Source organism: Schistocerca americana, chromosome X (assembly GCF_021461395.2).
Source record: "Schistocerca americana isolate TAMUIC-IGC-003095 chromosome X, iqSchAmer2.1, whole genome shotgun sequence".
Classification (NCBI taxonomy): Eukaryota; Metazoa; Arthropoda; class Insecta; order Orthoptera; family Acrididae; genus Schistocerca; species Schistocerca americana.
Genome location: NC_060130.1, coordinates 925680102 through 925697279, shown reverse-complemented (window position 1 = coordinate 925697279; position 17178 = coordinate 925680102). Strand labels below are relative to the sequence as shown.

The following is a 17178-nucleotide window of genomic DNA, read 5'->3' as shown; positions in this document are numbered from 1 at the left end:
ATTTACCTTTTGCTATAAAAAATGAAAGATACTTGTGATACAATTTCGTAACACCTTTCAGTCTGCTTGCTACTGGGAAATAATAATTGTCATACAGGATTGAATAACTTCTAGCTGGCGAGTATTTCACTGTGTTCCAAGGTACAGGACATTGACGACAGCAAGTTTACTGCCAGAGGAACATTAGTATGGGCTGCCAGGGTACTTCGCGAAACAGGGTACCCACATCCTCGAGACCACAGAGTGCAAATTCGATCCAACTAAATTCAAAAATTTTGCAGATAATTATCGTCTTTGCTGATTGCAGGTTAACACAGCTTGTTGCAGAGCTTGCTAGTAGCAGTTTGGTAGATCTTGCAAACAATCACACTCTCCTAGACGTGCAACTACGCAGAAAAACAAGATGTCTGGTAATTGAAATTGGAAAGTCTGTGGTGATATTCTATCTTATTGCATTCTACGAATTTAAAAGAATAAACAAAGGTACGTTTTTGAAAGCAGGACCAGTTATCCTGGAGGTATGAATATGCTTTGGAATATGGAATACAATGAAGAGAAGGGGAAAAACACTCATTTTGTGTTTTAAAATAAAGCAAACGTCAAGGGTAAAAACATCGCCTTAAATTTTTATGATTATCTTTAATTAGGTTAAACGTTCAATTAAAACAACGTTACGATTTTTATAAAGAATACTTTATTTTTTATAAATATATTCACATTCAATGTTAATTAAAAGGGAATGTTTTGATTTATGCATTTGTATTATACATTCAAATTATCTACAAGAACGTAATTATACGATGTACGTTATTGTGAGAGATGAGGCACAATAATCACGTTGTCCAGTTTATAATATGGTGCAAAGAATCTTTGAGCTTTTGTGAACTGGTTGGTACCCTCGGCCTTTGGTTAAGCAGCACCTGTTGACAAAATATTTGCGTTCTAGTATTTCTGTTATATTCTATGAAACAGTAAAAATTTCAAAAGGAGCAATGAATTTCAGCAAGCTTAGTGTGAAGCAGAGATATAGCGTTAAAGGCAGAAGCATCGTTGATACCTACAGCGCAGAGACAGACGTTGAAAAGCGTACAGTGGGTATTAATAACCAGTTTCGGAAAATTTGTAAATAGGGAAATGAAAATAGAGGCTAACTCGAGTAGAAATGTTAGTTTTAAGGCGCATTGAAGCATCAATTGGAGCGGAGTACTACCTTGCCATGTGTCAGTAATACTAATAATCGGATATTGATAAAAAACTAAATTACGAACAGCAAAGCATGGCTAAAGGCAGGGTTCTGTGAATTTATGGCTACGAATATAACGGAGAACTTCATAGCGGTCTCTGCTCGGGTTTTTTGCTCGTCTGCAAGGAGGATCGGAAAATATCTGTTTTTATTTCTGTTTATCTGAATCCTTATACTGTGGAATTTCGATAGAGAGATGAGCTGTCTGCCATAGTGGCGATGCACATTTAATCACCCATCCTACTCAGATCACCGTAACAGGATTAAATGATTATGTTCAAAGATATCTTTCAAGTTAGGCTTTGCCTAAAACTGTCCAGTTGATTAATTGAGAATTAGTTCTGTATTATGCGCCCATTATTTAATTTATGGTGAATATTTTCTATACAAAAAGACTCCTCTAAATAATTGTCTTTCATGTGCTTCTTAGAAGAATGGCTCTACTTGATTTACATAAAATCTTTCTCTTCAAGTGTGACGTTTAGAAAGCAGCACATACCTGTGGTCTAGTGGATCATGTGTTTCTTTATTTTTGTAGGCATGTTTTACGCACAGGCAATGCGTGAAGGTAAGCGCCTATAATATGGGGTGAAGAAAAAATGCCTCACTTAGCTTTCGGCATGTGATACCTCACCCCAATTCAAGACAAAAGTGTTATAGTAAAACCTAGTCCCGCAAATAGATTTAATAGAAATGCGATTTAAAAAACAAGGCTCCGGCAACGCTGTAACTGCGCCCAGCGTGGCCAAGAATATGTAGCATGAACTTTGCGCTGCTCTGGAGCTGTTCCATTAGCTGAGTGAGACGTGGCAATGCCGTAGGGAAACGAAGGAGAAAAAGGAGATAAGTGTTTAACGCCCCGTCGACAACGAGATCATTGGAGACGGGGCACAACTTCGGATTAGGGAAGGATGGAGAAGGAAATCGGCAGTGCCCAATCGAAGGAATCATCCCGGCATTTACCTTAAGCGATGTAGGGAAATCACAGAAATCCTGAATCAGGATGGCCGGACGCGATTTCAACCGTCATCCTCCCGAATGTGAATCCAATCAACTAACCACTGCGTTACACCACTCGGTTGGGGAACGGATATGAAACTTTCCTATATATGTGTCGCGTTCGCGCCACACTGTTTTTTTTTTTAGTTAAAGCATCAAATTATACCCAGTATTCACTAACACAATGTGTTTGTATTGTATTGTATCTTGTGTATTTCTTTCTGTTACTGTTATCTTTATTTACACATTAAGATACACTCAAGAGCCAAAGAAACTGGTACACTTGCCTAATATCGTGTAGAGCTCCCGCGAGCACGCAGAAGTGCCGTAACACGACGTGGCATGGATTCGACTAATATCAAAATTAGTACTGGAGGGAACTGACGTCATGAATCCTGCAGGGCTGTCTATAAATCTGTAAAAGTACGAGGTGGTGGAGATCTCTTCCCAGATATGCTCAATAATGTTCATGTCTGAGGAGTTTGGTGACCAGCGGAAGTATTTAAACTTATAAGAGTGTTCCTGGAGCCACTCTGCAGCAATTCTGGACGTGTAGGGTGTCGCATTGTCCCGCTGGAATTGCCCATGTCCGTCGGAATGGACAATGGACATTAATGAACGCAGTGATCAGACAGGATGCTTACGTATGTGTCATGTGTCAGAGTACTATCTATCTGTACCATGGGTCCCATATCACTCCAACTGCACACGCCCCACACCATTAGAACCATTACAGAGCCTCCACCAGCTTGAACAGTGCCTTGCTGACATGCAGGATCCATGGGTTCACGAGGTTGCCTCCACACTCGTACGCGTCCGTCCGCTCGATACAATCTGAACCGAATCTCGTCCGACCAGGCAAAATGTTTCCAGTCATCAACAGTCCAATGTCGGTGCTGACGGGCCCAGGCGAGGCGTAAAGCTTTGTGTCGTACAGTCATCAAGAGTACACGAGTGGGCTCCGAAAGCCCATATCGATGATGTTTCGTTGAATGGTTCGCTCGCTGACACTTGTTGATGGCCCAGGACTGAAATCTACAGCAATTTGCGGAAGGGTTGCACTTCTGTTACGTTGAACGATTGTCTTCAGTCGTCGTTGGTCCCGTTCTTGCAGGATCTTTTTTCCTGGCGCAGCAATGTCGGATCCGTGATATTCACGGTACACTCGTGACGTAGTCGTACGGGAAAATCCCCACTTCATCGCTACCTCGGAGGTGCTGTGTCCCATCGCTCGTGCGCCGACTATAACACCAGGTTCAAACTCACTTAAGTCTTGATAACCTGCCATTGTAGTAGCAATAACCGACCTAAGAACTGCACGAAACACTTTTTGTCCAATATAGGCGTTGCTGACCGCAGCATCGTATTCTACCTGTTTGCATGTCTCTGTATTTGAATACGCATGCCCATACCAGCTTATTTGCCGCTTCATTGTATAACATGAAGTTCGTACAGACGTTAACGACCACTTAATTTCGTCCATAATACAAAGCCAGCAGAAAGTAATAATGAATGCAGTAACATCGTCTTCATCCAATGACGTACAAAAAACACAATAGGTTGGTTACACTACATGGCACAATATACTAGACACAATAATTTAGTTCTGTAAGTTTGATGTTTAGGGTTGTCTTCACAGAATCAGCTCGCACATGAACTAGCAACTTTCATTTTAGAGAGATGTTGAAAGCGACCACCTTGCATTTGCAAACACTTCGCCAATCACCGGTTTTGCTAGACATACCTGCATCCATCACTGCCAAAGCGAGCATGCTACTAGCTCTTGTACACGCATGGGTGGTCTGCTAAATTTGTTCACTTAAGTGTCCTAATAAATAAAAATCTAATGGATTAAAGTCTGGGGAACGCTGAGGCTAGAACATTGGACCTCCACGACCAGTCAATTTCCCTGGAAACGTTTCATCTAAAAAGTTATTCACATTCATTTGCAAAGTGTGGTGGTGCACCATCATGCTAAAAACATAGCTGTCGCCGAACACCAAGTCGAACGTTCTCTAACGCGTCAGGCAAAGTAGTGCAAAGAAACGTACGGTACAGGCGAGCATTCAACTTGTCCGGTGATCGGTAAGGGCCCAAAAGCACTCATCCCACGATTCCAGCTCACAGGTTTATGTCAAAGCATGCCTGAAAGCCACGCTCACGGGTGACTTCTGGGTTGTATTCGGGCCAAAAATGGCTATTTTGGAAGCTGAAAATACCTTAACGAGTGAAGAATTCGTCAGTCCTTATCACGTTATTTATAATATGTAATCTTCCACTCGGTGCAAGAGCCAGTCACAGAACTGTACTAGTCGAATACGGCCTTCTGACCGCTGGTGTTGCGTTAACGCGTAACGATATGGATGCAGTTCTTAATCGTACGACACTTCATCAATCAGTCTTTGAGACACCTGGAACTACCTTGTAATATCACCGATACTTCGACGAGGTGATTGGTGAACGCTTTCAAGAATCGCGTCCTCTGCTTGTGGAGTACGATTGTACTCATACGACCTCTGTCCATTACTTGTTGACGAAGGCTACCGGTTTCGCGAAGGCGTTATCCCAGACCACGGAAAACATTCTTTCAAGATGGCGCCTTTGAGAGTAACGTGATGCATATGCGCGAGCAGCAGCAGCAGCTCGGTTATCATATGTACCCAGAACCAAAAGCATATCGACGTACTCATCGCTAGTGTACTCCATCGGGAAGCCGCCCTACATGAACTTGAAAGGACCAGTTACAGTTGTGCACTGTGCAGCTACTAGACACATGCATGCAGTTTAATGGATCCCTCTGTCATTTGATAGGCTATTATCATGTGACAATACGATGTCCTGCTCATAAACAATGTGAACTAGGGAACGAACGCCTAAATAATAATAATAAAAAAAAGGAAGCTGAAGAGGATTCGAACCATAGCCCCATGGTGGATGCGGGTTTGATGCCCCAACAGTCTACTCAGTGAGGTACGTCAGATAGTATGGTAGGGCGGGGTGATACTCTCTCCTCTGTACACTCCGATGCGCTACACGATGTAACAGTGTAGCCAGCTCCACGTTTTCATACATGTATCTTTAAAATGGACCCGGTCTGATTTTGCTAGATGAAGTTTTGTCTTGAATCTAGATGATGAATCGCATGCCGACCTCCAAGTGTAGAATTTTTTGTTCACTGTGTATATTTTATGTATTTTAACACATACCGTAACGTCAGTATTGCGCCTCTGTGTATGGTCTTGTGAAATTCTATGAACATAAGCATGCACTGCAGTACCCTATCCATGAAGGTTTAGCAGAAGAGATTCTCTTAGAAGGAGTTAAAAAAGGCGACTTTCCATCGCGAATTTAAGAAATCATTACTCAAATTCAACAAAGATACTAATTCGAGCTATTTTCGTTCGAGGTTCTACACAGTCTAAGGCTGTGCAACATCCGACCCCTGTTACCATAGCCTGGAACAATGACTAAACAATAAAATGACCCGCGAAGCGCGGATATGGGTCCCGCAGGCCAGAACTTCGGATGAACAATGTCATGAATCACGAGACCCTGGGTAGCTGGCGGCACAGCTGATGGAACAGAGAAGACTCAGTCTGGTAAATGGAACAGTTTCTGTACAAATCACAGCTGATATATAAGAATATACAGCCTACAGGTGCAGGTTATTATTAACCTGCAACTGTAGGCTGTATATTCTTACATAAACAATATCAGTTGCTGTCGCTGCATAAAAATGTTAAAAATTAATCACAGCTGAACTAAACTTTCTGGTTCAGCTGGTAGTGGGAAAAGACTTTATGAAATATGGTAACTCTTGGAATACGAGTTCTTGTGATTAAATTATTGTTACTGTTTTGATAGGACTCTAGCCGCTGTGCGAGTTTACATGTGTCATGCCGGTCTATTCCTGAGGAATATCTGTCGCATCATACTACATAATCTGACCGACCATTAGTAAGATGATAGCGATGAATAGTAATTGAAACAGCTTGGGAGCGGTATCCTGTAACGGCCACCACGACTAATGTAACAATTGCCACTGGCGTTCAGAAACAGTTGAAATCACTAAAACTGAACAAAGTTAAGGGGCTCATAGAATCCCTATCAGATTTGATGCATAATTTGCGGCTGGTTTAGACTCTCTTTCAACCATCATATACCGTAGATCTCGAAGACAAAGCTGTGTCTATTATTTGCAAGGACCCACATGTTCACCAATATACAAGTTGGCTAGCACACAAAACTGCTGTTCAGCATCTCTGACATCCGTGTCTTGTAGAATTTTAGGGCTAAAGCATAATGGAGTAACTCGAACAGAGCGACCTTCTTCATGCAAACCAGTGTAGATTCAAAAACATTGGTCATGCGAGATACAAATTGCTCGTTTGTCATATGAGATGATTAGAAAATCGAACTGGCAGAGGCCTGGAATAGCCAAACTATCCCGCGGATATTAAACATAAAGCTCCCCGTTTTGGTCTTCTATGGGCCAATCGGGAACGGCCGACCGCCGTGTCATCCTCTGACAATGGCGTCATTGGATGCGGTATGGACGGGCATGCGGTCAACACACCGCTCTCCCGGTCTTTGTAGGATATCTTCACCTTGTAACCGCTACTACTCGGTCAGTTGGCTCCTTAGTTGGCCTCACGAGGCTAAGTGCACTCCTTTCCAGTCCTCTTACCAAGGAAAAATCCCTGTCAGCACTGGAAATCGAACTCGGTTCCTATACATGGCAATCAGCCACACTGACCAATCACCTACGAAGACGGACATCCCTCCAACACCTAATTTGAAGAAACGATATCAAGTGTAGAATCTAGAAATATATTACAGCCCTCTACCTACCGCTGCCTTAGGGGCCACGAAGGCAGGATAAGTCTGATTACACCGCGAACAGAGGCATTTAAGCAGTTACTTTCCCCAGTATCCATACAGGAAGGAACCCTAACTCGTGTTGCAAAGGGAAGTACCCCTGACATGCACTTCACAGTTACTTGTAGAGTGTAGGTGCAGATGCAGATGTAAGTGTAGATGTAGAAGCAGTCACCAATAACACCCCCGTGGTATTACCGTTCACTGTGCCATGATCAGACCGACAGCCACATACACTGATCAGACAGATTATTATGACCATCTACCTACGAGTGTGAGTCAAATGATAACCTTAAATTCGTGATAACGAATCGAAATTTCGCGCCATTATTCTGTAAGTTGGTAAGCGTGCTGCAAACAGCGTACAGAATGACCTGTAGGTGGCAGCATAGAGCAGATTCACACATACCATCGCAGTATCAGTATAAAGATGGCCGCCCCACTTGCGACTTGCACCAGGGCAGTCAGCGTTCTCTTATTCGATTTTTGCGTAGTGAAGTAGTGAAACCTATTGAAATTCATCGACGAATGAAGGTTCAGTACGGTGATGCATGTTTGTCACAGCAGCAAGTCTACGAATGGAGTAGGAAATTCGCAAATGGTGTGACTTCAGTGGAAGATGCTCCTCGTCCAGGTCAGGCACAACGAGTTGTGACCCCACAGAATACTGCAGTAGTTGGAGCCACAGTGAAGGAAAACCGCCGAGTGACACTGAATGACATTGCAGCATGTTTACAGATTAGTCATGGGTCGGCACACCACATTGTGCATGATGTGCTCCAGTTGCACAAAGTGTCTGCAAGATGGGTGCCACGGCAGCTGACTCGTGAAATGAGAGAACGACGTATTGGTGCTTGTGAAGAACTTCTTCGGCGCTTTGAACAATAAGGTGATGGCTTCCTTGCAAGAATCGTTACCGGGGACGAAACCTCGGTTAACTTCCACCAACCGGAAACGAAGAGAGCGAGCAAGGAATGGCGCCATTCCTCATCACCAAAACCAAAGAAGTTTCGAACAGACTATCAGCAGGGAAGGTTATGCTGAATCTCTTTTGGGACGAAGGCGTCATTTTGGAACATTACATGCCTAGAGGGACCACTGTCACCAGTGCATCATACACAGATCTCCTAAAAATCATCTGCGGCCTGCAATCAAATCAAAGCGACGTGGATTGCTGTCAGCTGGTGTCCTTTTGCAACATCACAATGCAAGGCCCCACACTGCCTGTACAACAGTTGCAACAATCACAGAGCTGCATTTTGAGTGTCTTCCTCATTCACTATACTCACCAGACCTTGCCCCAAGTGATTTCCATATGTCTGGACCACTCAAAGACGCAATGGGAGGAAAGAAGTTCCGTTCTAATGCAAAGGTACGCCACGCGGTGCATGAGTGGTTGCGCGGACTACCAAATGATTTTTTTTTCTAAATGAATTTATGCACTTTGTAAGCGCTGGAGGACTTGCAAGGAGCGTGGGGGAGATTATGTTGAAAAGTGATACAGCTTTGTACCACTTCTACACAATAAACAATATTTAAAAAATATTTAAGGTTTTCATTTGACTCACCCTCGTAATAGCCGATATGTGCACTTTGTAAGCGCTGGAGGACTTGCATTGGGCGTGGGGGAGATTATGTTGAAAAGTGATACAGCTTTGTACCACTTCTGCACAATAAACAATATTTAAAAAAATATTTAAGGTTTTCATTTGACTCACCCTCGTAATAGCCGATATGTGCACCTTTGATACGGATAACAGGGGCGAGAAGCCGTGGCATGGGAGCGACGAGGCCTTGGTAGGTCGCTGGAGGGAATTGGCATCACATCTGTACACACAAGTCACGTAATTCCCTTAAATTCGGCACATGAGGCGATGAGCTCTGGCGCCACGCTCAACCACATCCCAGATATGCTCGATCCGGTTCAGATCTGGCGAGTTTGGGGGGGTGGGGGGGGGGGCAGAACATCGATTGGAACTCGCCACTGTGTTCCTCGAACCACTCCATCACACCCCTGGCCTTGTGACATGGCGCATTATCTTGATGAAAAATACCACTGCCGTTGGGAGATATGAGCGTCATGAATGAGTGTACGTGGTCTGCAAACCAGTGTCTGATACTCCGTGGCCGTCATAGTGCCTTGCACGAGCTCCACTGGCCCCATGGATGCACACTTCAATGTTCCCCAGAGCCGGCCGCTGTGGGCGAGCGGTTCTAGGGGCATCAGTGCGGAACCGTGCTGCTGCTACGGTCGCAGGTTCCAATCCTGCCTCGGGCATAGATGTGTGTGATGTCCTTAGGTTAGTTAGCTTTAAGTAGTTCTAAGTCTAGGGGAATAATGACCTCAGATGTTAAGTCCCATAGTGCTTAGAGCTATTTGAACCATTTTAGTTCCCCAGAACGTAATAGAGCCGCCGCCAGCTTGTCTACGTCCTGAAGTACAGGTGTAAGAAGATGTTTCCCGGGAAGACGACGGATTCGCGCCCTCCCATATTCATGATGAAGGAGGTATTGGATTCATCAGATTATGTAACGCTCTCTCTCTGCGCCAACATCCAGTGCCGATGGTCACCTGCCCATTTCTGTTGCAGTTGCCGATGTCGTGGTGTTAACATTGGCACATGTAAGGGTCGTCGGCTGCAGAGGCCCATCGTTAGGAGTGTTTGGTTCAAAATGGTTCAAATGACTCTGAGCACTATGGGACTTAACTTCTGAGGTCATCAGTCCCCTAAAACTTAGAACTACTTAAATCTAACTAACCTAAGGTATCACACACATCCATACCCGAGGCAGGATTCGAACCTGCGACCGTAGCAGTTGCGTGGTTCCAGACTTTAGCGCCTAGAACAGATCGGTCACCCTGGCCGACTATAGTGTTTGGCGCTTGTCTGTTCAGACACGCTTGTACTCCGCCCAGCACTGAAGTCTGATACACATCTGGCCATTAAAATTGCTACACCAAGAAGAAATGCAGATGATAAACGGGTATTCATTGGACAAACATATTATACTAGAACTCACATGTGATTACATTTTCACGCAATTTGGGTGCATAGATCCTGAGAAATCAGTACGCAGAACAGCCACTTCTGGCCGTAATAACGGCCTTGATACGCAAGGGCATTGAGTCAAACAGAGCTTTGATGGCGTGTAGAGGTACAGCTCCCATGCAACTTCAACACGGTACCAGAGTTCATCAAGAGTAGTGACTGGCGTATTGTGACGAGCCAGTTGCTCGGCCACCATTGACCAGACGTTTTCAATTGGTGAGAGATCTGGAGAATGTGCTGGCCAGGACATCAGTCGAACACTTTCTGTATCCAGAAAGGCCCACGCAGGACGTGCAACATGCGGTCGAGCATTATCCTGCTGAAATGTAGGGTTTCGCAGGGATCGAATGAAGGGTAGAGCCACGGGTCGTAACACACCTGAAATGTAACGTCCACTGTTCAAAGTGCCGTCAATGCGAATAAGAGGTGACCGATACGTGTAGCCAATGGCACACCATACCATCACGCCGGCTGATACGCCAGTATGGCGATGACGAACACACGCTTCCAATGTGCGTTCACCGCGATGTCGCCAAACACTGATGCGACCATCATGATGCTGTAAACAGAACGTGGATTCATCCGAAAAAATGACGTTTTGCTATTCGTGCACCTAGGTTTGTCTGTGATGCAGCGTCAAGGGTAACCGCAGCCATGGTCTCCGAGCTGGGTCGGCCGGAGTGGCCGTGCGGTTCTAGGAACTACAGTCTGGAACCACGTGACCGCTACAGTCGCAGGTTCGAATCCTGCCTCGGGCATGGTTGTGTGTGATGTCCTTAGGTTAGTTAGGTTTAATTAGTTGTAAATTCTAGGTGACCGATGACCTCAGAAGTTAAGTCGCATAGTGCTCAGAGCCATTTGAACCATTTTTTGTAGCACGTGATCTCCGTGGTGTAGCAATTTTAATGGCCGGTAGTGTATTAACTCCACCACAGTTCCCCACCTGTGCTCCTTTACCAGTCTGCCCAGCCCACGAAGTCCGACATCTGTAACGAGGGGTGGCCGCCCAGCCACATGACCTCCGGACGTGGTTTCATCTTGGTTCCGCCACGTGTTGAAGGTACTCACTATAGCACTCCTCGAACACCCGATAAGTCATGTAGTTTCTGAAATGCCGAGCCGCCGATCATCACAGTCTGCCCTCGGTCAAACTCAGATAGCTCGCGAAATTCCTCTATTCCAAACACAGCACGCTCACTGATATTACGTGCACCGAGCATGTGTCTGACTAGCAGTCATTCCTCGCCAGGTGACGCTGCTATCGCTCTGGACAGGTTTACTTCGATAGTAGGTCTGTGGTCGGGCTGGTCAGTGTATATGTCTACTGCTGTAGCACAGTGGGCGTCTTTTTGTGTCTTTGTGACCAAACTTTGTAATATTATTATGTGTCATGCTCGAGAGTTCAGTACTCAGGAAAAGCACTTTGAGAGGAATTTTTTGTAAATACTGCAATCATTTTTCATTTAGGTGGCTATATAAACATAAATGCACCTCATTAACTGGTAATGTTTCAGTCCTGATCAGAATTCTTTGCACAACATTACATTAAATAATACTAATAATTGTAAAAAAATGCTTGCACCTAGAAATTAAGTTAAAATGGATTTGTTCTACCTGAAACTAATTCTCGTGTAGCCCGGCATTAAAATAAATTTCTCCTAATATAGGGTTTCTCCTGACAAAGAGAAAACACTTTATGCTCCATACCATCTGTTTAAATCTATAAATAAATTAAAATTAACATAATCTGAATTTTTCTGTGATTGAGCTTGAATACTACAGATTTTGTGGAGTGGAGATAAATGAATTATTGTGGGGTACATTTGATTCAGTTTTCAAAAAGATGTCGTAAATCTACACCAAGCTCATCAAGTAACTTCCATAAAATGTGATCAGTATGTAGTGAATAGAATAAAAGTGAGGATATCGGGAAACGGGTTGATAAACAATGAATTCGTTCAACGCATGGAAAAAGGAAAAATAAACCATGAACTGACGCGTTAGGAAGATAGAGCAAGATCTATCAGAATAAACAGTGACGATGAATCGTGATCATACTGAACTGGATACAAAAACAGTGCATATTTTAGAAAGATGAAAAGGAAGCAGACCCTAGACGACCAGAGAATCAGTGTCATGAAGAATCAGATTTGAGTACTGGAAAGTTATGAGCACAGAGTGAGCCGCAATTTCAAAATGTACTGCAATGAGTAAAATTTACGCCCACAAGAGTAAATACAGTCCAAAAGAGTGAGGAGGAGAAACTTTAGAAGTAAATTTAGATGTTAAGAAATAACACTGTGGTGGGCGTGAACTGCCTCTCGACGAATAAGCACAGTTTCCTCAACAAATTTCGTACACTGATCGTTTACTGCCTACATTTGAACGCTGTAAAAGCGAAAATCCAAAATTATGCATGCAAAATCTGGAAACGTACTTATGTGATAAGGAATTTTGGAGGAGGACAAGTTTGCTTTATATTCGACAGAGGCAAGACCAAAAGGAATCAGCTTAGCTAACAGTGTCCTGCGTAAAATCAGTAGCGTATGAGAAGCCACGAGATACATTTCTGGCCATTCTATGGCATGACTTTACAGATTGCTCTCTCGAGTTACAAATACCCGTGGCAGACATCTGGAGCATTTCAGGCCACATGTGCAGCAAACCCAGCGATTCTGGCGAATTATCTGAGAGATAGAAAGCAGGACTCCACACAGTGGACTGCGATGCATTTATACTTTCTGTTCACATCCATAGAGGGTTGCTGACTGAACGATCAAGCATTCATGGAGACTTAACAATCACTGAACATGATTGAATTAGAACAGAATGGACGTTGCAGTCACTTGCACCGGGTAGGAAGGCAAGCCGCTCCGCGGCACGAATCCGCCCGGCGGATTAGTGTCGAGGTCCGGTGTGTTGGCCAGTCTGTGGATGGTTTTTAAGGTGGTTTTCCATCTGCCTCTGCGAATGCAGGCTGGTTCCCGTTATTCCGCCTCAGTTACACTGTGTCGGCGGTAGCTGCGCAAACACTTTCTCCACGTGAGTGTACACCATAATTACTCTACCACGCAAACATTGGGGTTACACTCGTCTGGTGTGAGACGTTCCCCCAGGGTGGGCGGAGGGGGGGAGGAAGGGTCCACTGGGGGCCGAACTGCACAATAACGCTGGATTCAGTGTGGGGCGGCGGTGGGCTGAGTGGACTGCTGTAGCCTGTTGTGGGATTGTGAACCACTAAGGCTACGGCGGGGACAAAGCCTCTCCGTCGTTTCTAGGTCCCCAGTGCAATAAAATATAATACAAATACAAGCCACCTGGAAGTCAAGATAAACACTACTGAAAATTCAGCCTGAGGAATCCAGGCAGTGAAGAAAAGGAAGTAACCTTACTACCGAACAAACGGAAGGAAAATAGAAGAGCGCTGTGATAGTTGAGACATTCTGTCACAGCAGTCACATAGAATGAATGCCATTCCTAAACATAATCAGAAAGAGTTTGACATAAATATAAAACTGCAGCACGGTGTGAATAAAGAGAAACTATGAAACACAAAAGGAGCATGAGACATAAATCGAGATTAAAAGAGGAATGTGGGAGACAAAGTGCTTTGAAATGTGGATGAGCTTAAAATATTGACTGTCCATGGTCAAAGAACTGGTCATGGGTGACATACAAATAAAATGTACACTGAGGTGTTGTTTAATCAAATGACATGTAAATTGAATGAAAAATGTTAGATATGTCAAAACAGGTTCTGGAGCCACAGCAATATCAAATGATAAACACAACAGGATCACGGAGTTAGACTAGCCTCTGAAAGTTATCCTGGTGTGAGGAGGTGTTGTGATTATAGCATTCGGAATTAATGGACGGAAAACGGAAAAATAAAGTCTGGTAACGATTGTGGACAACAAGAAAATAATTTAGATAGCAGCTAATACATAGGATGAGATTGTACGTGGTTGAGTGCTGTGCTGTCATGAGCCTTATTAGATGTGAGATGACTGAATAATTCCGTATGTGGCGCAGAGAGAGGTACGGCAATGATTTCGAGAAGCTAGGAGAACATTTGATGTAAGAGAAGCTAATGCTGAAAAAGTAGTCTTTTCCTGCGCACCATGGGAGCAGACGACGATGCAAGTGACTTTACTACATGTAGATGAAACAGATACTGTTGTGGTTTTAACGATAGGTGCTCACAGAATTTAAATGCAGGAGGTGGAGAGAATTATTCAGACGCATTCGATGGTATTCTGATATTAACCAAGAAAAATGAAGCTTCAGACCGTTTCAGAATATGCGATGACAAGCGCTCACTTACTTGCAAGCATCGCATTATGTGGAAGTACCACGAATCAAAAACTCAAGTCTGATGAATGACTGATGAAAGCGGTACCATAACAGGAGTATGTAAATCTGCCGGCTATAGTGCCGATGAAAGATGTAATGGTTTGTTTTTCTTTAGCTGCATGGAAACAGAGAGGGCAACTCCTGAACCCTTCCAAGATATTTTGAAACAATTTTTAGGAATTATCTGGTCAATGATACGAGGTTTTAATGTTGGCGTCGACCAAGTTGAACTACGCGCACCTTGCCAAAAACTTACGACTTATGCCTCCTCAGGAAACCAGTATATTTATCACAGGGCTCTATTGAGATGAAAATACTATAGCTCTCCGTTTTTGGCAGAAATGAATGCAATATTTACATCGGAGCTGAGGCAGTTCTCTGTGGTTTGTGTAGTTGACGTAACACCAGGATCATGTAAATTGGATGTTAGAGGTGTCAGGAAAGTATAGAATGATACTCCAGCTAGACCGCAATTTCCGTCTGTGTCTCTCAAAATTCTGGTTTTGTAAAATTCACTCGAAGGAATCCACTCAGCCGAAGAAAAAAAAAAGCAAATTATTCAGTTGAAAAACTGTTTTTAGAAAAGGCAGCCAATCAACTATAACCACCTTCTTAGTCTTTTATAAGAGTTACTGAAAACACTAAAAAGAAATTGACATGACACCACAAGCAGCAGGTGTTATTTTACAAGATGAAATAATCTTTTCTTTTCACATGATTACATGCTTACTTCACCCTGATTTGCAAAACAGCTCCATCTAAATACTGATGCAAGTACTGCAGAAATGCCCACCCAGTTAGCCGAGCACTCTAACGCACTGCTTTCCGGGCGGGAAGGCGTGCCGGTTCCCGGCCCGAATCCGCCCGGTGGATTAGTGTCGAGGTCCGGTGTGCTGGCCCGTCTGTGGATGGTTTTTAAGGCGGTTTTCCATCTGCCTTGGCGAATGTGGGCTGGTTGCCCTTATTCCGCCTCAGTTACACTATTTCGGCGATTGCTGTGTGAACACTGTCTCCATGTACACATACACCATAATTACTCTACTACGCAAACATTGAGGTTACACTCGTCTAGTGTGATTGTGTGAGGCGTTGTTCTCGTGGGCGGAGTTGGGGGAGAGGGGGGGGGGGTTGTCCACTGGGGGCCGAACCGCAACCGCACAATAACCCTGGGTTCGTTGGTTCGGTGTGGGGCGGCGGTGGGGTGAGTGGACTGCTGTAGCCTGTTGTGGGGTTGTGTACCACTGAGGCTACGGCGGGGACGAAGCCTCTCCGTCGTTTCTAGGTCCCCAGTTCCATACAATACAATACAATGACAGAAATTGTGTTTTGTATGATACGGAAAGTATGTTGACAATAAGCACATGTATGTGATGTGGAGGTCCGGTATTTCATAAGCGAGTTAGAGATGTTCGCGATGGTGTATGCTGTGAGGCAATTCTGCGAACAGATTTTGGGAAAGAGAACATCAATAACACTGCACTGACCAGTAAGCGTACTGATTATCAAACGTACTGACCACCAAGCTCCAGCGTTTTTGAACACAGCCAAGCATATCAGGAGCTGGATTTTTCGTTAGGAATTACAGTTATTGGAGTATGAGCTGGCGATCAGCTATCGTACAGGAGAGAGGAGAGAAGCATTCTGCGACTGGTTAAACCGTTACATGGCACAGGGCGCTGGTCATGGTCATACTGTGTGGCTCAATAATGATACAGAAATACCACTGGTGAAAATCTGGGACCACACGAGGAAATTAAATGTGTAAACACTGCCAACATCAGAAAAGGAACATAAAGTTACATCCAGTGAAGTGTAGAGGGAAAACATGCACAGAAACGAAATACGGCGCTACAGTTCTTTGTAAAAAATATGTGGTTTTCTGGTGGTATCAAAAGAACAAAAGATAGTGGATATGGTTACCTATTGAACAGTTACGATATTTCATGTTGACTCATGCTCTGTGTGACTGCTAAACAGTATCATGAGCAGGAAAAACCCTCTCTAAAGAAAGCATGTATGAAATCCCCAAACCGGTGGCGGTGAGGTATTAAAACTTTTACCTGTGTTTGTTACTTCTTATGCCCCCTCTCTCTCTTTCTCCCCCTAGTAGTGTTGAAGTTACACAAGTGAAATTTTCACGTCTTTGCTTCAGACCTACATAGTTGATGCCGGTTTTAAGATACTGGCCTCAAGTTGGAGAGGATCAAGGAACAAATCCCCATCGTCTCTACCCTCAGGCGTCTTATAAACAAAGCGCGGCCGATTTGCTACATCGGACAAGTTACGTTTTCTAAGAACCTAATAGTCTACTGACAGTAAAATCCACATCTTCTATACTTCTTTTTTAGCTGTCAAGTTATCGCAATTTGTTGTCCGTAAATAAACTGGCTCCTCAAAATGTACTAAGTATTAAACTTTAAATATCTCTTCGCCCTGTAAAGTAAATTATACCATAACAGATCCAGAAATTGACTGCAAACCACGTGTGCCTATGTTGCAGTGTGGCCTATTTCCTAACAACATTCTCGTACGACTCGGGATAGCATGAATGTATCACTCCAAATATCTGTTTTGAGAAACGAAATACTATAGGCTTAAAAGTCGGCAATGAATTAGATGATAGGTGAGTAAAAGAAGCGGATAATCATCCCCACA

The 17178-nt window shown here is 43.9% G+C and overlaps 1 protein-coding gene across 1 annotated transcript in view; it reads right to left on the bottom strand.

The window, feature by feature from the left end:
- Positions 1 to 725: 725 nt before the first annotated feature.
- The window catches only part of LOC124556521 (rho GTPase-activating protein gacV), a 307419-nt gene continuing 290966 nt past the window's right edge, over positions 726 to 17178 (bottom strand). Inside the window, exon 4 of the mRNA XM_047130475.1 lies at positions 726 to 920. Coding sequence (XP_046986431.1) covers positions 848 to 920 — 73 coding nt within the window. The 3' untranslated portion in view covers positions 726 to 847. The remainder of the gene's footprint in view (positions 921 to 17178) is intronic.